Genomic DNA, 20,972 nt, shown 5'->3' on the forward strand with positions numbered 1-20,972 from the left:
CGGACATATCCGGGATATATGCGTGACGTTGGAGAGCCACGAGCGCAGCGGATGATTGGTATGCGAATTGGCGGGGCGCGAGGCAGAACTCGAATGGGCATCAAGGACGGAAGGGGCAGCGGGCGGCACAGGCGAAGCGGCATGGCACAGGAAACGGACTGGACGGTATAGTGAGCGAGGGCAAGCGACGTGGACGAGTACTCAATGGACAGCAAGCAGATAGTATGCGAAGGGCACTGTAGCAGAGACGAGCATAGCGAGCGGACGGTGCGCAGGGCTAGCGAGTGCAATTGAGATACTAGTCGAGAAGGCGAGAGCAGAAGCTAGGTGGTCAGTCGACCTGCGACGTGCAGCGATTGTCCAGTGCAGTGGACTCGGACTGTGACTGCGCGATTCGCGGAGTGCGACACAGAGCGCGGACAGCCAGGTGGCGATCGAGCAAGCCTCACAACAAACGAGCTTCAGCGACCTTGCGAGCAGTCAGTAAGTGAGTGAGCGAGTCGCTTGAAGAGAGAGCACGAGCAGCGTCGAGCGGCGTGTGGCGGCTGTCGCGTGACGTCATGGGCGCAGAGAGGGCTTGACGCGAGTCCTCCGGCGCTGACTTGGGATTGAGAGTGGGTCTCAATGAGCACACCTCCAAGCCCTCGCGCTCTTCTGTCCAAGGCCGAGCCGCTTTTCCTTTCTCACCCCAATTTGGCCCCAATCGCCTCGTCCCCGCCACCCCGCCCACAGGTATTTTGCCACGCACAAACACACCCACACCGCGTCTCCCATTCCATGTCACCCCACCCGCGCACATTTTTTTCTGTCGCGTGCGGCTCAAAGGACGGTGTGGCCTTCGGACGACTTATCCGGAGGGGGGCCCGGGTCCGACTACGTTTCGTTCCATACACCGAGCACGCTTCGCCCTGCTCACCGAGACCCCGGCGCCGTCCAAGGCCAAGTCCCAGTCTCCCGCTTGCTGGTTAACGAGCCTACTCCGAACCTTGTTGCAGCTCTCCCAGTGAGTCTCACCGTTCCACCCAATCCATGCCCTCCCCATCTCACGCCCAGTCACAGGACCCGCCCGAGCTCCTCAACTCTCCGTAGTGCTGCCAGGTATGCGCCCAACTGCACCCCGATTCTCCAGCTCTCCGCCACTTCTGATCGCACACTGTTCGCTGACCTTACCCTAATTCTGCAGGAGCCACCGCTATGCTTTCTTTTGCGGGGAGTTTCCGTGCGGTCGCGCGCCGCCAAGCATGTAAAGTGCCCGCCGTACGCGCCATGGCATCTGCCTCCGCGCAGACTGCCACCGTGGACGAGAACCCGTACAGCGAAATCAGTGACTACATCCACGACATTGCGGAAGAGCAAAAGACCATTGCTGCAGGGTCCACTGGAGAGATTGTGGAGGGAGGCGACGCTGTTCCAGAACCCCGACGTACGTTTGTTCTTTGCTATCCTATCCCGCTCACGTCTCAACCTTGAGTAGCATCCCCAATTGGCGCGAAAGGGTTCCCCACACTGACCGGTTTCCGGACCAACCAGGTGCGTAACGCCTTTATCGAGAACGCCCTGGCTGCGGGATGTGTTCAAAAGGTTCAGCGCCCTTGCTCCTTGTGCGACTTGAGTTGAGTTGAGTTGAGCTGAATCCTGAGAATTGAGCAGCCCTACAGTGGCAGCGACCACATACTGTGGAGAGTGCACAAGGTCTAAGGCGCGAGGCACGAGCCCGCTACTCAAGTGATGTCCACGACGTGCATTGAGCCATGTTTCTGTCCTGGATAGGCTTGGACAGGGTTCCGAACTGGACCTCTGTCCCCAGCTTGGCTACCAAGCTGGTTCAGGTCCGGAATTAGGATAACGAACAACATCAATATGGTGTTTTATCCTATGTTGTCGGCGTGCCAAGTGTGTCTCCAGTCTTGAACTAGAAGACCTCTTCAGGTCTTATTCCAAGCTTGTTCCGAACCAAAGCCATGGTCAAATGCGCGTCGTGGACATTGGATCGGGCAACACGCCTCTGGTCACCTCTGTCACTCGACCAAGCCGCCAGAACGCGGAACGTGTTCTGCGTGACAGATCCCCGCCGCAATATTTTCTGCCTCTATCGTATTCCCCGCTCCCGCTCATGTTCTTTTGGCCAATAGTTCGTCCGGCCGCAGGACTTCACGCGGGATACATACGCTAAAATGGGCGGACGGAGCTCGTTCACGAAGCGGGCGCTGCTCGGCCCTGGCGCGTCCAAGTCGCGCTATCTCGACATATTCCACCAAATGAACATCGACCCCTTGCAAGAGTCGCAGAACTCGAAGATCATGTCCCGCTTCGTCACCTCCATGGGCAAGATCAAGGGTCGCAGCGAGACGAACCTCACGTGGCAGAACCAGCGGCGGGTTGGAAAGGCCATCCGCCGCGCGAAGATGATGGGGATCATCCCGGTGCTCAGCAGACGGACGCTCCTGCATGAAGGGAAGCGGTGACGGCGACGGTCCGTACAGTCGAGCAGCTTCCCCCCTATCTCACCTATACAATACACCGTGCTTATTTGGAGAACCCACCCCCATTCGCGCCGTTCGCCGCCTCGGTCCGCGCATCATGCGCGCATAGTCTCGGTAGGCCCAACTTCTAGGAAGAAGACAATGTTGACGGCGCCCTGCTTCTATCCGTTCCGACGCAAATCTAGCCCCGCGAGCAGCCGCGGACGCGCTCGCCGCTGCCTGTAGAACCACTTTCTCGGGCTGCCACTTACCAACAGACTTTACCGTTATGTCATGACCCTGTCCTATGATCGCATCCAGGGCTATCCAGGGCTTCTGACCTTTATGAAATGCATATCGTCAGTCAGTTGCCCGAACCGAAGTAACTGGATCCGCTGAGCTGGAGCAGCCACAGGTCACCAGGCCTTTGCGCCGACGGTTAGCGGCCACACGTCTTCCCCGCGCGGGCATGGTGGCGGCGGCTTGTGCTTCAGCGCGAGACTGCGCGAGACTGCCGACGACCGGCGGGCGAGGCGTTCCCAGATGCAATGCGACGTCAATACAGAATGGAGGGAGCTAAAAGGCGAAGTCCGGGATAATGATAGCGCTACAATTCTGCGAGAAGCATCGTGCCGAGGTTCTGCACCACCTGATCCCCTATTGCCTTCTCGACCTGCTCCTCGAGATGGCGTTTTGGGTCCTGCTTTCCGACGTGCCGCGTCTTCAGCTGGTCGGCGGACAGGGTCGACTCTTCCTGGACCGACTTGTTGTATGCGGACGACAGCGACAGCATGGACTGTTCGCACCGGGGAGGTACAGGTACATGACAAGCGGGCAGACCGTCAGCCAAGCACGTCACACGGCCAGCCTTAGCGTGCGAGCACGTACCTTGATCGCCTTCTCGTTTCCCTCTTTGTGGCCCTTGAAGTCGCGCAGCGTGAGACCCTCTGTCCAGTTGCGCTTGTGCAGGTTCATGAGCATGGCCTGTTCGAGCTCTGTCTTCCGGTAGTTGACCGCTATCGAGTAGTAGTGGCGGTTGAGGCCGTGGATGAGGGCCTGAATGGAGGGTTTGTTGATGTGCCCGATATTCGACGTCGTCTGGCGGGGCTCGAGTCCCTGGAGCACCATGGCAGGGTTGATGAGCCGGAACGCGTCAATCACCACCTTGCCCTTCACGGACTGGATGGGATCCACGACGACGGCAACAGCACGGCGGTCGAGTTGCTCGAACGACTGCGCAATACGTTATTTCTGCGTTCCCGTCGGAGCGAAAGATGCACTATACCTGCTGCGTGTTGATATCGACGCTTGAGAGCCAGCACCCGAAGCCCGGGTGAGAGTGGTACCACCCCACCACCATTTCTGACCTGGGTCCCTATTCAGTCTCGGGTGAAATGGACGCGGGGGACAGGGTAGCGCACCTCCCCGTCTGCTTCAGCATGTCCACCATCCTTTGCTGGAACACATGGTCGACGGACTCGACGGAGACCGTCGTTCCTGATTGGGGCATAGCGAAGACGTCGATGACATGTACCGTGTATTCGTCCACGAACTCTCCGAGCATGAGACCCATGACTTCCATGGGCACGCCGGCACGGCCGTGCTTCAACATCTGATACGCCGGAACATGAGCAAAGCAAAATAAGGATATCAGACTGAAACGTACCTTCAAGAGAGCGAGAGAGGATATATGAATGACCTCGCCACTATGATACGGTCAATCGCAGTCGAGTAGTGGAAGCGGAATACACACTTGTCCGGAACGGTCGTCTCTCCACCGCCGCGGCCACCCTGCGTCTGGGCGAGCATCGCTTCCATGTCGGACTCCATTGTTGTGTGTTGCGTTCGAGAGGGGGATTCGGAGCAGGTGAGGTGAGGGTCGGAGGAAAGCTGGTTCGCGCAAAGCAGGCCAGGGACTCGCGTCGCTGACGCGTCGGGGTACGCGCCACACGTGCGCACAGATCTGTTTAGATCTGTTGTCGCGATATAGGCGCCCATACTGGTACGCGCGGAAGCGCCCATTAATGTAGTAACGACCTTGGGCGACCCTTCGACGTTTGTCTTGTGCGCCCATGTCCCTCCTTCCGGCTCACAACATTTATCGTCTTGTCTCCTCCTAGTAGTGCACATTGACCACACGATTACTCCTTGCACCTCATCGGAAATGCGATGTCCTCGAGCGAGCTTTCGAACGCTCTCAACCCGAATTCTGTCGTAGCACGCCCTCGTAGGCGTCATGCGCAACCCTCACCCACCCAACCACCGGGAGCGTCAATAGCATCTGGAGCGGCCACATCATCTGGAGCGAACGTACCACCAGCGTCCGTTTCTGTACCGCACCGCAGTGAGTTAGAGCTCGCCATAGTCCCTCCTCAGCCGTCGGGGTTACAAGCGCAGGCTGCGGGAGCACCGTACGTTTTGGTAGCTTTCGTGGTGGTGCGCTTAGCTTACGCTTATTTCAGACCCTTGACGCCACATCCACGCAGTGGCCATCCACTTTTCGAGCTTTACCGGATCGTGGCCTCCGCGCGGGAAGAGCGGCAGCGACGAATTGAATGGGAACGCGAGCAAGAGGCCAGAGCCGCGCAACGGCAAATGGCTCTGGAGCAACAGGTTCTAGATATGCGCCAAGAAATTAACCTACTCAGAACATACATCGGCATGAATCCCAATAATCCTACTCCCCCCGCAATGCAGCCCCATACATCCATCAGCACGATCCCGACAACTGCCCACATCGAACCTGTCTCCCCTACTGCCGAACTATCGCCACCAACACCGCTTTCGCCCGTATCACCTGTCTCGCAACATCCGGAGGTGCATCTGCCTCTGTTCATCGAGGGGTCTTCATCACGCCCGCTTGCACCCAGGGATCCGTACTATGCCCCAAACGCCTCTGACATCTCACATTCACCTGCCCTCTCAGTCCTATCACCACCCCCTTCTACTACGCCGTCACCACAATTTGCGTCTACACGAACAACACCGAGCACGCTTCAGACAGAACCTACCGAATTGCTTGCGCCGCCTACGCCACAGTCGATAGGGCCATCTGTCACACCCGTTCCCGCCTCTCCCAAACCTCGGGTGAATCCTCGCAAGCGGCCGCGCCCTGCCGCTGAGGAGGAGAGCGACCGTAGCTACAGCGGAAGCGAGGACGATTCGGATGACGATTCCCCCGACTGCGTGGGCGAAAGCTGGAATGTCAGCGGCCGCTGTTCCACGATCCATGTGTGTACTGTGTTACATTGGCAGTTCACGCATGCTGACTTATCCCGCAGCATGCCATGAGGATTCATATCCGGAAGATGATGAAACTCAAACGCGACGAAGACCTCCCCGAAAGCCATTTTGAAGGTGCCCCCTTGCTCGCCGACCAGCCCGTGCGGTTCGTCTGGCTCAAGACCCCGAAGCAGTCTGCACACAACGCGGCGATGAAGAGACGGGTCGTCAACGACATCAAGACCAATCACAGCGCATACAAGCAGGTCCCGGAGAAGGATTTCAACAAGAAGACCCTGGATAGCGTCTTCGATCAGGTGTTCACCACGCTCCGACAGAAGCACAAAGCTCAGAGCGACGCAACTACCGCAACGCGTCTAAAACGCAAGGAGAACCACAAGGCGCTCAGGGCGCGTCGGTTACAGCGCAAGAAGGCGGTATGTTACGTTTCTTATCAGGATAATAAACCAGAACAGAAACTGATCGGCCGCTGTAGAAACTAGGCAACCGCACCGACGCGCGTAAGAAACTGGACGCGTTCGCGCAGCCCGTCTTCGAGAGCGCCCTGCACCAGGACTGCATGTCCTCCGAGGAGTCCGACGGCGAGTACGCCGAGAACGGTGATAGGGTGCAGGCGTTCCAGACGCGGGGTCCCTCTTGGCGCAGCGCACGGTTGCTACGCTTCTACGGCGTCCTAGATGCACACGACCGTGTTGAAAAGAGCGTCAAACCGAAGCGTGGGGCTGCGCGGGTCCGACGCGAAGGCCTGCCCAAGGACGGCCTGTTCCTACCTCCGAAGGGCGTTGCGCGCTGGATGGTCAGCCGACGGTGGCTGCAGGAAATCGAGACGACGCGTCCAGACCTGGTGGAAGTGCTCCGCGGTCTCATTGTGGACGTGACGGAACCGGAGAGCGAGATCGCGCACGTAATGCTCGGCTCTGAGGAGAGCGAAGACGAGGCCGCCGATGGACCGCCACCTCCGGACGTCTACGCGCATGTTACGGACACCAGCTATTCGTTGCAAAACGCCCTCCAGCCCGTTTGAGGCTTCTCGGAAGGTCTGGGTATCGGTTGCGTGTCGGGACGGGTGTCCCTACAGACGACATGCAGTCTATGTATGGGTATCGTACACCAAGCTACAATTCCCCGGGGGCCTCAATCACAGCTTGCTGACTTGCTCCTTGTCCTTTGCGCTGGGTCGACGGCCATCATGCTCCAAAAGCCCGAGTTGTATCGCTTTGAGTTGCAGAGCCTGGCAGAGAGGTGAGTATGTTGACGGCAAAATTCGTAATGGACCGCGTACCAGTGCCTTCGACATGAAGCGTGAGATGAAGTAGTCGCCGGTAGCAAACCACAGCTATAGGTAGGGTAAGTGAGGGGACGATGAATATTGTCGAAGACACATACCCCAGGATGGCCGGACGGGCGATAGCTGCCTTTGATCTCGCCTTCTTCGTCGAGCCCGTACACCTCGTCTGTCTTGTCGATGACTTCACGGCCCAATACTTCCGCGTTTGCTTCCCTGATGCGCACGAACCCAGTCCTGGCGAAGACTGTGCTTGAGTACAAGCGTCACACACGAAGCTGCGTGAACTCACGCGAAGATCACCACGTCCGCAGGAAGCTCGGACTCGTCGCTCATGACAAGCCCTGTCTCTGTAAACCGTTGCGGGGAGATGCCACTCTTCACTTTGATTCTTCCGTCTGCAATCATGTCCGCGCCTCCCTTGTCCATCCCTAGGTGCATGTCAGTCTAGCTCTGTGCTATATTTGCAGAATTACTCACAGTAACCTGTCCTCATTATAGGTCATCAACATCACCTTTATCTAATCCACACGCTTGTGATATGATGGGACGCACCTCCACCGCGCTCTAAGGTGAGCAGGTATATACCCTGTCCTTCTGGACCCATGCTCAAATTAAGTCCACCTTTCCTCAGCTTGTCGTGGAGCTCCTTGTTTGCATCCCACGCCGACTGCTGGTCGGCAATCGTCAGCTGCTTCAACAAACCCAAGGGGAACGACCCCCAGCGGAAGTCCGCAATCGGCAGCGGCACGTCCTCCGGAAACGACTGCCTCAGCAGCCCGCACACGTACTCGCGCGCGAGCACGCACGTCTGCGAGCGCTGCACCATCGTGACCGACTCCGCCCCGCGCCAGACGAGGTCCTGGCAGATGTCGATTGAGCTGTTCCCCGCGCCGATCACGACGACGCGCTTCCCCGCGTACAGGGAGCCTCCAGCGAAGTGCTGCGAGTGCATGACCTGCCCGGCGAAGCTCGTGACGTCGGGGATGTCTGGGATGTTCGGCTCGCCGAGCGTGCCGGTGGCGAGCACGATGTGCGCGGGGCGCAGCTTGACGTCGAATCCCTCGCGGAGGATCGTGACATCCCAGTCTTTGGTCTCTGCGTTGTATATTGGCTGCACCTTGAGCTCCGCGTTCGTCCACACCACTAGGTCTTGTGTGACCGCGTATTGTTCTAGCCAGTCTGCGATCTTGTCGCGCGGCGTGAATTGGGGCCAGTTTGAAGGGTATGGTTGATACAGCACTTGAGGCTGGTTAGTCAAGTTTTACGGAATGTATGCTAATGCGGCTTTGAACTTACAGGTGTGATGTCTTCGAACAGTATGCAGCGTCAGAGACGGGTATCGTTTCCGCCAGCTATCGCCGATCCGCGCATAACGCTCGACGACCAATGCAGGAATGTCCATCTGCTTGAACCGTGCCGCAATCTGGAGAGCCGTCTGGCCGCCGCCAACTGCGGCATCATCTATTGTGTTAGAAATGCATCACCTGGTCGGTATGTCTGAACCGTACCTATCAGCACGTATGGCTTCGTCTCCACCTCGCGCACCCAGTTGGTGAACTCTTCTTGCATATCTCTTCCCGGGATATCGGTAATCTCGTCTCGTAAAGGTAAGGTCCCGAGCTCTTCGTGCCCCGGCAGATCGCGCAGTTCTGTCATCAACGTCATTGCCCTGTATGTGCCCGCTGCGTCCGGCACGAGTCGGGCGTTCGCGCGTCCATGGCCGTGCGCGCACTCGAAGGTGAACGCAACCTCAACGCCGAGGGTTTGTGTCGTCGGTACGCCGAATGTCCGCGGAACAAGCAGAGGATCCTCGTCCACCTTCACGTCGGAGATACCAGAATTGACAAGCGTGCCAGCTAGGTATGATGTGATCTTCTCTTGGCCTGCAAGGGTCCGGATATCCCAAGTGAAGACGAGGATGTCCCGTAACCACCCGCTTTCGAGGAACGTCTCCGCCACCCGCCTCGGGTCCGCGCTCTGGACCGCCTCGGAGAATGCAGCGAGCCATTCGGAAGCGACGACATTGGGATCAAGGTGCATGGCTGGTAGGTTGCGGTAGCAGGCAGGGGGAGATGGCTGTCGTGTTCTGGGCGCAGAAGTGGGTCCTCGGGCGTTGGGGCCATCTTAAGTACGCTTCCCAAGCACAACATGCGCGCCTGGTGTCCCGCCGCCGGAGGGGTGTTCCGGACAGCTGCTAGGATGTGAACGTCAGGCCTTCCTGGGAACGCACGGTGGGAGCGCGGGAGCGGCGCTGGCTAACCACGAGGTACCGCACACAAACACACAGCATGCGAATGTGGACATATGAGCTGCGATGCCCTGCAGCGTATTGGGCGGGTGCACCCGCGTAGACAGTAACTCCCAGCGCGCGATATCTTGCCGCCCACGGCCGGGTGGTCGTGAATCATCTGATTCTCTGCTTGTGGACGAACCTTGTCAGCTCGCCCGAAGGGCCATGGGTGGAGATAGACATCAACCCGGGCTGATAGTTGGGAGATGGGCGGCGCTACCACGTTGGGCCAGTACTCGGAATACCAGCACAGTGTGGCCCCGGCGCGGCGCTGTGGTTGATATGGCGAAGAAGATAGACTTGGAAGCGTAAACGGCTCCCAGACGTTGCAGACGCTCGTCGTGGTACTCGGAGTTCTCTCAAATCATTGGATCAAGATCGCGTCCTATTGTCGGCGATACCGTCCGCAGAAGCAGCCAGGTCGGGGTCAGTCTATCAGCGTCCGCCGTTCCAAATCACGCTGTCGTATTTGGATTGATATGATGATACACAGCATGAAACGGTGCCTGCCACTCTTCGTTCAGCATTACCTGTATCGGGATATGGTGCAGTCGCCCACAAAAGTGCAGGTCAAATCATCCCAAGCTGCCTGGCTTTGATTTGCAACGCCTAGAGCGCACTAGGCATCAGCAAGGCAGGGAACGTCGCTACGTACAGGTGGGACGTACCAGTGTCTTCGAGAGGAAGCGCGAGACGAAGAAATCCGCGGTTGCGAACCAAAGCTGCCGCACGCGGCCACATGGTTCAGTGACCACAGCAAATTCGAGATACGACGGTACTTGAACGAAGCTTACCCCAGGATACCCAGACGGCCGGTAGCTCGCCCTCAGTTCGCCTTCGCTGTCGAGACCGTATACCTCGCCGATTTGGTCGACAATCTCGTCTCCGAGTAGCGCACGATTCGTCTCCTTGATGTGGACATACCCGGTGCTGTGCAGTGGTGAGCGCGCAAACCAAATCCCTCACCGGAATTACCTACGAAAGGATGACAGCGTCTGCAGTCAGTTCCGACCCGTCGGTGAAGACGACGCCGGACTGGGTGAACCTTGCAGGAGCGACCCCACTTTTAACCTTAATTCTGCCGTCGGCGATCAGGTCTGCGCCGCCCTTGTCCTGCCCTGGGAGGAGATAGTGGGGATGTGATAAAGTTACGTCCGCGCATAGAATATCGCGAATTCTTACAATAACCTAGTTCGACAACCAGTCAGAGTTATACCTCACAAGAGAGCCCTGGCTGACGCACCTCCAAGCCGCTCGTGAACCAAGATGTAGAGGCCTTCGCCTTCCGGGCCCAACGTAAGCTGCACTCCACCCTTACGCAGCTTGTCATGCAGCTCCTTCTCGACCGCCCACATGAAGTCCTGCGAAGCGATAGACCATTGCTTCTGAAGCCCCAGCGGGAATGCCGCTGCCTTGAGGTCGGCCGCATCCAGGGGCCACTCGTCCGGCCAGCGCTGCCTCGCAAGCCCTGTCAGGAACGTGCGTCCAGAAACGCAAGTCGGCGAGCGCTGGATCATGGTGACCTCCTCGGCACCCTCGGTGACGAGGTCCTGGCAGATGTCGATCGAGCTGTTGCCGGCGCCGACCACGACCACACGTTTACCCTGGAACTCTGCGGCGCCATTGAAGCCTTCGGAATGCAGCACCTGCCCCTTGAAAGCTTGGCGACCGGGGATGTCCGGGATGTACGGCTTGCCCAGGGTGCCCGTGGCGAGGATGATGTGGGCGGGACGCAGCTTGACGTTTCTGCCCTGGCGGCAGATTGTGACATCCCATGTCCCAGTCTCAGCGTCATACGCGGGACGAGGCTGCAGCTCGGAGTCCGTCCAGACTACGAGGTCCTGGATGGACACGTAGTGCTCGAGCCAGTCAGCAAGTTTGTCGCGCGGTGTGTACTCGGGCCAGTTGCTTGGGTATGGCTGATAAAGCACTGCGGGTCCTAGTGTCAGCACACCGTTTGGCTAAAGCATTATGGATGCGATGAGTGATACGAATTACGCACAGGTGTTCTGTCGCTTGATCGTGTGCAACGCCAACGTGGGATACCGCTTCCGCCAGACGTCGCCCACGCGCGGGTGGCGTTCGATGACGAGTGTAGGGATCTGCATGGCTTTGAAGCGCGCTGCCACTTGCACGCCGGTCTGCCCGGCACCGACTTCGGGGAGCCTTGCTGTGAGAAGTAAACGAATTCATGCCGGCGTGGGACTCACCTATCAAGACGTGAGGGTTCGTCTCCACTCCGTGAACCCAATCGGTGAAGTCCTTCTGTAGGTCGCGGCCGGGAGCTGCAGTATCATCCCGGAAGGTGAGGACGTTCTGCTCTTCGTGGCCCCTGAGGTCCGAGAGCATGAGCAGGGCAGTGAGAGCCCGGAAGGTGCCGTCCTGGTCTGGAAGGAGACGGACGTGACCACGCCCGTGGCCGGTGCGGCATTCGAAGGTGATGGCGAATTCGACATCTACGGCATGAATCTGTGGGAGGAAAGACACCTCTGGCGCAAGATAGGTGGTATCGTCGAGCTTAATGTCCTTGATCTGGGCGTTGGCCAGAGTGTTGGCGACGTGTGCTGCAACCTTGTCGCGTCCTTCGAGGGCGCGGATGTCCCACGTGAAGACCAAAAGGTCCCGAAGCCACCCATTGGGCAGAAAGAGCTGAGCGAATGCGCTGCTGTCGCCGTTCTGCGAGGCGGCCGTGAGTGCAGCCAGCCAGGTGGAAGCAATGAGACGAGGGTTGAGAGCCATGTCGGTGTTCGCTGGTCCAAGCACAGAAACTGCGGTGGATATATCTGCTCCTGTCCGCCTGTGTGAGAATCCCACGAGAAGATGAATCAGTAGAAGCACTGTGGCGGGAATAGGGTCAGCGCAACGACAGCATGGCGACTCAGCAGCAGCAGCGGTAAGTCAGATGACTATAGTGTCCGCAGCTTGGGAGACTGCCCGCACTTCCACCGCCATGTCAAGGGTAGTGATTCAAAGTACATTTACAGCTTGGAAGGGACGTCAATGATAAGCCAAAGTTAAAGTTTGAAATGGGCGCAGTGCTACCACAAACTATTGATGCAGAAACAGAGAAAGACACATGAAGTCTTTCTCCCATGACCTGAATGACCTAGACGTTAGAAACCGCATCAATTCGCGAGAAACGCAGAGCACGCACGACAAGCTACTGTGTCTCCGCATCTGAGTCAATTGCCACGTACCCCATTTCTGAAGAGCATAACAAAACTCAAAGCATCAGGAATTGAAATGCACGGGTTCGACGTTGAACGACAGGAAGACCTAGTGGTAGTGACGATAGCACATAGTAGTACAGAGATGACATGCGCGAGCTGCGAGTGCGGTGGCTGCGGGTTGATTAGGCGCCCACATTGACACGTTCGCTCGAAATGGCAAGTGTAGAGTTTGCGATACTGAAGGTTTGAATGTAGACGACGTGTCTCGAACATAGTTACACGCATTTGTACACGTCCTACTGAATTGAGGTCCACCAGATTGTTATATTATAAAGCCATACATTTATTCAAAACCTTATGATAGTGACTCGCTGCCTTCATGATGTTCCGAGTCCCCCAGCTACTTGACTCACTGTGTCCTATAAAGAGCTAAGTGTGTAGCGCACGTACGCAGGTCGCGGTATAGACTATCATCTACGAAACACAGAAACAAGAAAACGCATTTCGGTTTCCCCACCCGCGCGCAGCCCCAATAGGCTGCACACAAGCAGGTACTTATCCCGAGGACCACGAAAAGGTATGCGTCAGGACCGGAGTCCCTCCCTCGGGGAAGAAAGCACTCACCGTCCCACCTTCGTCTCAATATGCACTTCAGTCTTAAGGAGCTTCTGACCGCTTGCTTGCAGTACTCTGACGACGCTTGGAGCGGCCCCTGCCCATCGGCAATCTGGGAACACGCTGACGCCAGGGTAGAGCCCGTGTCTTGATGGCCCCTACCTGTCGGCGTGGTGACTCATGCGGGGTGGTGGGGGAGGAAGGGGGGATGGAGGGGGGAACAGAGCGCGAATGGGGGATGAGGGCGTTTCTGTCACGGTATTTATTCCCTTCGAGGCGGGAGGAGGTTGGCTGGAGGCTGACATCCGCTGCAGCCTCAGTCTATTTGCGTCCGCGCACGAGGGAATAGGTTAGTCATCCTCAGCATCGACATGGTCTAGGCACGGTCATCGCGGCCGAGCAGCACTCTCGCGCTCAGTCGAGATCGTAACTTCGACTGGGGTGCCGGTAGGTGAGCTGTACCCCCGTTCATGGGCACTGTCAGTACACGAGGGCGCCCTCGGCGGCCTCGTTTAATCATGATCGGGGTATTTGGCGAGAAGAGGTACTGTGCGGTAGACTTGGCGAGGGAAAACTCAGTGTTCAGCGGTCAGTGTTGCATGTATGGGACAACGACTTGAAGGTCGAAGAGAGCAACCAAATCCCTACCTTGGAGCGCTCATTGCACAGCCACATGGACGAATGAGTGAGCGCTCGTGTGAGCTGCATTAATTATCCGCCCATGACCATGACGTACTTATTGTATTCGTTCTGCAGCAATTATATGTCACGTAATGCTCGGTGTGGCTCTGTATGAATGAGCTGAACGAGTATATTTTTGAAGTGGGAGGACGCTGAGGGACACCGGAGCGCAGGAACCGTGTTCCTGGATGGGGAGCGCGAAATAGCCGATCGAGATCTGGCGGGCGCGCTGGACGCAGATTGGAGCGAAGGCTCATCCCAGTCCAAGCGTTCTCCTCTCCGCAGCGTCCGCGTTCTCCACTCCTTCCCTCAACTGCCTTCCCTCTTTCCGCCCCAGCGCACGTACATAACCCACGCAGACGCATATGCATATCCCATTCACCCCTAATCACGTCCAGCTCGTCTCCGCATGCTACCCGCCCAATGCCGCCCTCCTCACCGCAGGCCCTGAATATGCACCCAACTCCCAAGAGCTCTCTCGTCTCACATACTATGCCGCCAACCGCCCAGAGAAGATAAACAAACTAGGGAGCGAGCTGGAAAAGCGGGTGAAGCTGGATGCCAGGAAGGCTGCAGCTGGCAATACACGGGCACGCGCGTGAGTGCTCTTGACCGCTTCCTCGGGACGTGCCTAGACAGTGTGTGCTTGCCAGCTCGCTCCTCATCACCCTCGCCATCATCAAGGCACTCGCGGCAGAATGTAGAAGAGACATGGCGTTACTTTCGCCTTCGCTCCTCGCCTCTGTGAATGCGACGTTGGCATCCCTATCCGCGGATCTCGAGATTGCGGCGCGTGCCGCCACAGTTGTGCGTCTCATGCTCCTTCCACTTCGCGTAGCGTCGCTCACGCCCTGCAGTTTACAACGTGGACCACGTACACTGATGGACTTATCATCGGTGTCGACTTGAGGGTCACAGATGACTATATGTCATGTCTGCGACACTTTGCTACTCTCGGTCACCTCGAGCACAATGACCACGAGACCCGTAACAGGTGAGGAAACTGCAAAATACCCGGAAGCTGTCTACTCACGACGTATCGCCTTCCCTGTACAGAACAAGACTCATTGGCCTCGCTGCGCTCGTCGGCGCGGTCAACTCCGAGGCGCTCTACAAGCCCTCAGCACAGTTTCAGCCGCAGGTGTCCATCATCATGCGCGCGCTTCTTATTCCCCTCCTGCAGGTCGATGTGTCAGTGCTTAACCACGAGTGAGCTCTCTACGACCCTGGCCGTGGCTGCGCTAACATGCCTCCTTCCTCAGGATCGCTGACATCAAGGAGCAGCCAAATTCCCCCATTCTGGACGAGTTCCGGTCGCGCCCCACGCTGGAACGGCGTGCGGCTTCCATCCACGTCCACATTGACGGCGATCAGGGCCCAACGTCAGCGGACGTCGCTAATACCGCTCTGCGCGCGACCTCGTCTCTTCTTGGGCACACGCGCGGCATGCAGGCCTCTCTAGTGGTACAAGCAGCGCTCGACACGCTGGATGAACGCGGAGGCTGGAAGCAGCTCGAGCATTGCCAATGGCTCGCAGAAAAGGCCGCAGAATGGACGCAATATCAATACCGGTACGGCATTCCGACGCGTCTTGTGGAATCCCTTGCCGCAGGTCAGGACGCGCCGGAGCCATCGCAGAGGCAGTCAACACTCGCTGCGATGATCACCGCGGTATTCACATCACCGACACCACTAGTCAACCTGTCCACCTCGGACATTATTGGCAGTCTCATCTCCATCACCATCCGACGCATCACCGTCTCCCCAGAAGACTCGCTATTGCCGGCGCTGGTGGAGTGCGTCTCCTCACTAGGCACTCACGTCTACTATGCCGACCAGATACAGGACCTCGCCGAAGACATCATCCGCCGCCTGGTCATGGTCGAGGCAAACGGGCTACCAGGCGTAGGCCGGGCGAATCGCGCGCAGGCCCGGACACAAGCCGTCCGCTGCCTTCTAGCTGGATTGCTCGGTCTTATCCACGCTGCGGACTTGCACGATGCAGGCAAGGACGCCGAGGACGATGCCAAGACCGTCGGGACGAGCCCCACCCTTCCACCCCTAACAGAGCGGACGTCGCACGACGGCCAATCACAGGGGCACACTCGTCCGTCGCGCCGCACTAAGGTCGGTCCGGAGATTTGGCAAGACACGCTCTCGCTCCTCTGCGATGGCGACTACGCCGCGCGGGCGGACTATGCAATGGCGCTCGTCGCATACATCGAGCACGAGATCCCGAAGTTTGCGGACAAGGCGGACGCGGACGGTGTACGGCGTCCAAGGCCACTCGCGGAGGGACCCACGCAGAAGTCGAACACGTTCAACACGGTGCTTTACGGCGATGCGACGACGCGCTTCCTCAACGCGCTGCACGCATGCACATATGCGCTCACGACATCCCCGCGCCTCGGCCTGCGTAGTAGTCCTTCGCCGCCGTCCTCCGAACGCGCGTCTCCGGCGCACACAAATGGGGACGACGCAAGTGCACGTTCGCGTGCGGGAGACGCGCCGAGCGAGGGCGCCCCTTCGGAGCGCCGATCGATGAACTTGCCCTCGCGATCGCGTCGCGCGTCGCTCGTCTTGCGCATGCTCAAGGACGCACCTGCGCGCATGTCTGCTCGCGTCGCGGCGGACCTGTCGGATATCGGGAACGTTCTCGCAGTGTTGACTGCGGCTCATGAGCAGCTGCCCGTACGGAGTCTGCTTACGGGCATCCCAATGCTCGTCGCACTCGAAGCTGCGACGAAAGTGGGCGATGAGTGCGCCGCGACGGCAGCGACTGTGCGTGCGATCAAGGAGCTTGTCGCGAGGACGTGGCTCGTCGTGGGCAAGGTGTGGGACTGCCCCGCTGTGACCGAAATTGCAGAGAAGGTACGTCAGCGCTGTTCACATGCTTCCACATAGTATTCGCTCATATGTCGCATTATAGGTCCTGTCGGCCCTCCCACCCTCTGCACCGCTACCGAGCCCGCCGGACTGGCAGTTCGGGTCCCTTCAGCCCCCGCAACAACCTATACCCTTCCCCTCCGACGCCCAGACGAGCGCGCCCTTGCCTGAAATCAACAGTGATGCGATTCTGGAAGCGCTCTCAACAGCGCAAAATGCACAGCAAGCTACGGGCCTCAACCAGCAAGAGCTGCTCCGCAGGTTACGCGCCGACTGGTCGCCCGATAGCGCATACAAGGAGTGTAAGTAGCGTTTTAAGACGCACCTCGTCTCACTGTGACTCATACTCCCTCCAGCGATCGAGACGAAGTCCCACCTCTCCGCAGATGGCCTCTCGCCGCTCATCAAGGTCGCGCCCGCGCTCATGCACGCCGACAACATCTCCATGCAGAGCCTCGCGCGCTCAGGACGCGGCGTCGGTGTCACCGACCTGCGCGAGGCGCTTGAGGGTCGGAGCAGCATGTCGAACCCGAACCTCGCCGGGCGCGTGCCGTCCATCTCCACGCTCGACCACACCTCCTCCGTGTTCCCTGGGACGAATGGGGGCGGGGACGGGTTCGCGAAGCTTACCCCACAGCGATCGCGGCCGCAGCAAAGGTCGAGGCCGCGCCCAGGCGAGGTGCGCGACGTGCTGAACAAGCTGGGCATCGGGAAGCAGAACGGGGGCGGGAACTTGAAGTCGTCGTTCCCGGCGGTGCAGAAGGCGCAGCAGCCCAGGTGAGCTTGGGCACCCCCTTCTCCTTTGCTGCGCACTGACGTACGACTCCCAGAAGCCCGCCAGCCTTCACACCCCCGTATACAACGTGATCGTCTCTTGCATATATCAGAGCCAAAGCACACTATTTCTCCGGATCTCTCTCATCGCACTATCAGGCTGGGGCTGCCATCACGGCTGGGGTTGAAAGGCTGACATGGACGGTTCTGGTTCGCCATCTGTAGTTAGTTATGTAGCATTTCGCACGTCGTCAGGCTTCCGTTCACATTCTACTTTGAATCTAATACCCGTAATAACCCGTCCGTCTTAACTGCGGCCTGCATGCGTCGACGCGACGCGCCTGCGTGCCTCCTCATCGCGTTGGCGCCAGTATGCGAGCTCGCTCTGCGCTTTGGGATGGCTTGTCGGGTGAGGCCCGTTCTGTGTACTGTGTTCAGCACAATCGCCGCGGGACGAGTGTTGAAGCACATACGCTGAGCCCCTGGAGCAGCTTCTCATAAAACTTGCACAGCGCGCGTGCTTTGGCCGCGGGGTCGGTTTGCTTGTCCGTGTGGGTCACGATCAGCTTCGATAGCTCCTGGCGCAGGCGCAAGAGGCTGCACGAGGGTGTGCAGATGAGAATGGGAACAACGGCAGAAGGGCGCAGCGGGACGTACTTGGAGAAAATCATCGTTTCTTCCGCCTGATCAGTGAGCGCAATGAACGAGTTGAACACCGCGACGTATCGCTTGCAGATCTACGCGAGACATATTAGCGGCGGTAACAAACGCTACACCGTACACCCCGTACTAGCGACCTAGCGAAGGAGACGTAAACAGGATGAACTCACACTTGAAACGGCAGCATCGGTCGTCGTGCCCCGCCGGAAGTAGCCCGCGGACGCTCCCTCGGCGAATTTCTTGAGCGAGTCGATGTGGTCCGCCATGAGCTTCTGGAACGCGGGCCACATCTTGAGGCGAATGGCGAACACGAACGTCTCGAGCGGGCCGCAGTTGCGCCGCTGCACCTCAGCGACGACGTCCTCGGTGAGGCGGATCATGGTCAGCAGCACGACGACGGGCGGCGCGGGCTCCAGCGCGTTCTGGATGAACGTCTGTGGGGCTTATGAGCGGGTGCGGGTGCAGGGAGGAGCGACAAATCGGGGGCGTTACCTGACAGTAGTCGAGGACGGGGTCCATGACCTGCTTCCAGAGCGTGTTGAGCGCCGCGAGCTCTTCCTTTGCGGACGGCTCTTGCGGGCCTGTGCTCATGACGCTGGTGATACTGGTGAGCCGTTTGCGCGGCGCCACGCTCTCGCCGCCGAAGTCGGATCCCGGATTGGAGCGCATGTCCTCGAACTCGCCGTTTGTCGGCGACAGGAGTGGGGGAGACATGATGGACCCGCTCGAGTCCTTGCTCTGCATCGACGGCCGAGGCTCGTGGGCGAAGAACGTCGTGATAAAGGAGTACTCTGCAGTCGCGTTATCCATGAGGACAAGCAACGCCGAGCGGACGAGAGCTTCCAGAGGCTCTTTCTGCAGGGAAGTCGTCAGGAATGTATGTGATGTGTGAAATGCTGCCTACTGACATGGTTCTTGTCGTCTGCCATGTACGCCATGACAACACTTGGACCGTCTACACGAGCGTACGATAGACGTGTGGGGTCCGTTTCTGGGTCTGGGGACTCGCCGGGAGCATGGGCAATGTTGTCCGCTCTCTCTATTGTCCGGGCCTACAAATATTCAGCGCTCACTCTGAGCGTGATGAAGTCCAGGGCTGACCTTGATCCAGCTCAGGCCTCTGAGGTAGCGCCTGAACCCGGTCTCAAAATAAGTACGGACGGCGGCGGCGTACGCACGCTGCACCTCGTGTGCGACGTTGGGTGCGTGCCGTTGCAGGAAGGTGTAAAGTGGCCTGTACTTCATCCATACAGATGATTGTATGACTTGCAGGTTCGTAGTCATGCTTGTCCGTATAGGTTCTAGCAGCGCCAGGAAGAAAGTTCGCAGTTTGGTGGCGGCCTAGGTGCAGCACAGCTTCAATATAGTAAACTGCATTCAGACATTGAAGTCATGTGCTCACCACTATCCGCAGGCCCTCCGCAACCTCTGACAAGTCTCGCGCAGCCTTGACGCGAACTCTGAGCTTGAGAGTGTCCAGCCTCCGCTCAAACTCGACGATGGCAGGTATCCAGTCTTCGCCGACACAGGTATCTAGTATGAGCGTCGCCAGCGCCGGGGGTATACAGAGATCGACGACGAGGTTGGCGAGGGGTTTCTCTATCCTCTGTAGCATGATTAACACTACGGCGCCAACGGGTGCGGACTAACGCACCCTCCGGCTCTTCAGTCGGTTGTCAATGTCCTTGCTTCTGTCCTGCAGGTTGGATATTTGGCCGGAAACAGCAGAAAGGTCCTTCTGGAACGTTGATAGGAAAGTCTCCAACGAGTCCAGTAGATTGACGCTAGTCTAAGCACACAGGTAGAATGAGGATCGGGTCGCAGAACCTTGAAACGGGGCCGTACCTGAACTTGATCATGAAGTTCCACAAATTCGCGCGCTCGCAACTGGTCTTCCGCATACATGTAGGAGCAGTATTTGGGAAGATATTAAGGCACTCACATGGTTGCTCGGGGCGGGATGAGCGTGATCCACTCGCTTCGCGGTCGCTCGAAGTTAGAGACGAAGCCTCGGTATGGTCGGCCATGACGGGTTCCGTGATTGCGCAGAAAGCTGGACAGATAGTTTACGTGTGCCAAATTAGAGCTACTATCAGGCGAACAATGAGCTAGAGCGCGGCAAGAGGGTGCTAGTTGTCCAGGTGCGCCAGTCTGAGAGTTCGTGTCAAGATGTGCGAGCGGCCCGCGCTGCTCGACCCCGACTCCAGCACGAGCGCCTGTTTGAGTGCGAGCACGTGGCAGCGGATCACGAGCGCCAGTTACGCGTTAGAGTGGCTGTGCTAAGGGCGCTTAGAGCGCATCCAGTTGGAGTGAACTTGGAACGAACCGTGACCACTGGCACAGTTCGCTGGACTGCTGGCGCGACGGTGTGCACCGCGAATTTTCTTTTCCTCGCTATTCCCACCGTACAACGCATGTTATGGGACGCCGCGCGACGAACTTGCTGAACTCAGCACAGGCCATTGCCAGTTGAAGACGAACTAGGACAAACAACCACCGAGAGCACACTTGCGATCTGGATCAGGCTCAAACGGCGCCTTCTTTCTGGCAACTGTTCTATCTCACGCATAATAACTTTTAGGGAGTTTTCGTACGCATTCTCGAACTTCGGATATTTAGTCAAGATACATCGCAGCAACACGGCGCGGAGTACTACGGGAACGGGCTCATCGTTGCCGACCTCCGAGTATTTCAAACTGAACGTACGTCGTTCAATTTAGACCAGATCACATCTAATCCCGGTATTAGTGTATGCATATCCTCTGTGCAATAGGTGCCAACGACGACGTAATGCACTGGGCAGCCCGTAAGCATAGATGAGCAACATTCAAAAAGTTGACAGCGCAGTGAGAAAAAACAACCCGATCAGACAGTCGATGACTGAGGCAACACCACAAGTTCAG

The 20,972-nt window shown here is 58.1% G+C and overlaps 5 protein-coding genes across 5 annotated transcripts; 2 read left to right on the forward strand and 3 right to left on the reverse strand.

Moving 5' to 3' along the window:
- The first annotated feature begins 821 nt into the window (after window positions 1–821).
- Window positions 822–2,539, forward strand: TRAVEDRAFT_163825 (uncharacterized protein). Its single transcript, XM_008037600.1, has 5 exons — window positions 822–1,003; window positions 1,060–1,098; window positions 1,184–1,423; window positions 1,475–1,530; window positions 2,133–2,539. Exons 3-5 carry the CDS (start codon window positions 1,195–1,197, stop codon window positions 2,463–2,465), a joined length of 618 nt encoding a protein of 205 aa, XP_008035791.1. The 5' UTR covers window positions 822–1,003; window positions 1,060–1,098; window positions 1,184–1,194; the 3' UTR covers window positions 2,466–2,539.
- A 530-nt stretch (window positions 2,540–3,069) lies between these two features.
- On the reverse strand, window positions 3,070–4,271 carry TRAVEDRAFT_116190 (Mov34-domain-containing protein; the record flags this gene model as incomplete). The annotated part of the gene is made up of 6 exons (XM_008037601.1): window positions 3,070–3,258; window positions 3,351–3,695; window positions 3,748–3,829; window positions 3,884–4,074; window positions 4,129–4,168; window positions 4,216–4,271. The coding sequence occupies 6 exons, from the start codon at window positions 4,269–4,271 to the stop codon at window positions 3,070–3,072; spliced, it is 903 nt and encodes a 300-aa protein (XP_008035792.1).
- Window positions 4,272–5,416: 1,145 nt separating this feature from the next.
- TRAVEDRAFT_163831 (FAD/NAD-P-binding domain-containing protein) lies at window positions 5,417–12,022 on the reverse strand (the record flags this gene model as incomplete). Its single annotated transcript, XM_008037602.1, has 9 exons — window positions 5,417–5,693; window positions 5,744–6,121; window positions 6,181–6,936; window positions 6,988–7,041; window positions 7,092–7,227; window positions 7,283–7,410; window positions 7,523–8,232; window positions 8,290–8,442; window positions 11,494–12,022. The coding sequence occupies 7 exons, from the start codon at window positions 12,020–12,022 to the stop codon at window positions 6,844–6,846; spliced, it is 1,803 nt and encodes a 600-aa protein (XP_008035793.1). The 3' UTR covers window positions 5,417–5,693; window positions 5,744–6,121; window positions 6,181–6,843.
- A 2,092-nt stretch (window positions 12,023–14,114) lies between these two features.
- On the forward strand, window positions 14,115–17,416 carry TRAVEDRAFT_117575 (uncharacterized protein; the record flags this gene model as incomplete). The annotated part of the gene is made up of 7 exons (XM_008037603.1): window positions 14,115–14,347; window positions 14,403–14,556; window positions 14,607–14,743; window positions 14,806–14,958; window positions 15,012–16,620; window positions 16,679–16,937; window positions 16,992–17,416. 7 exons carry the CDS (start codon window positions 14,115–14,117, stop codon window positions 17,414–17,416), a joined length of 2,970 nt encoding a protein of 989 aa, XP_008035794.1.
- Window positions 17,417–17,716: 300 nt separating this feature from the next.
- On the reverse strand, window positions 17,717–19,974 carry TRAVEDRAFT_118012 (Vps52-domain-containing protein; the record flags this gene model as incomplete). The annotated part of the gene is made up of 10 exons (XM_008037604.1): window positions 17,717–17,830; window positions 17,883–18,006; window positions 18,067–18,146; window positions 18,240–18,503; window positions 18,562–18,924; window positions 18,978–19,121; window positions 19,171–19,410; window positions 19,472–19,675; window positions 19,724–19,858; window positions 19,915–19,974. The coding sequence occupies 10 exons, from the start codon at window positions 19,972–19,974 to the stop codon at window positions 17,717–17,719; spliced, it is 1,728 nt and encodes a 575-aa protein (XP_008035795.1).
- Window positions 19,975–20,972: the final 998 nt, after the last annotated feature.

This window comes from Trametes versicolor, assembly GCF_000271585.1.
Source record: "Trametes versicolor FP-101664 SS1 unplaced genomic scaffold TRAVEscaffold_3, whole genome shotgun sequence".
In the NCBI taxonomy this organism is placed as follows: domain Eukaryota; kingdom Fungi; phylum Basidiomycota; class Agaricomycetes; order Polyporales; family Polyporaceae; genus Trametes; species Trametes versicolor.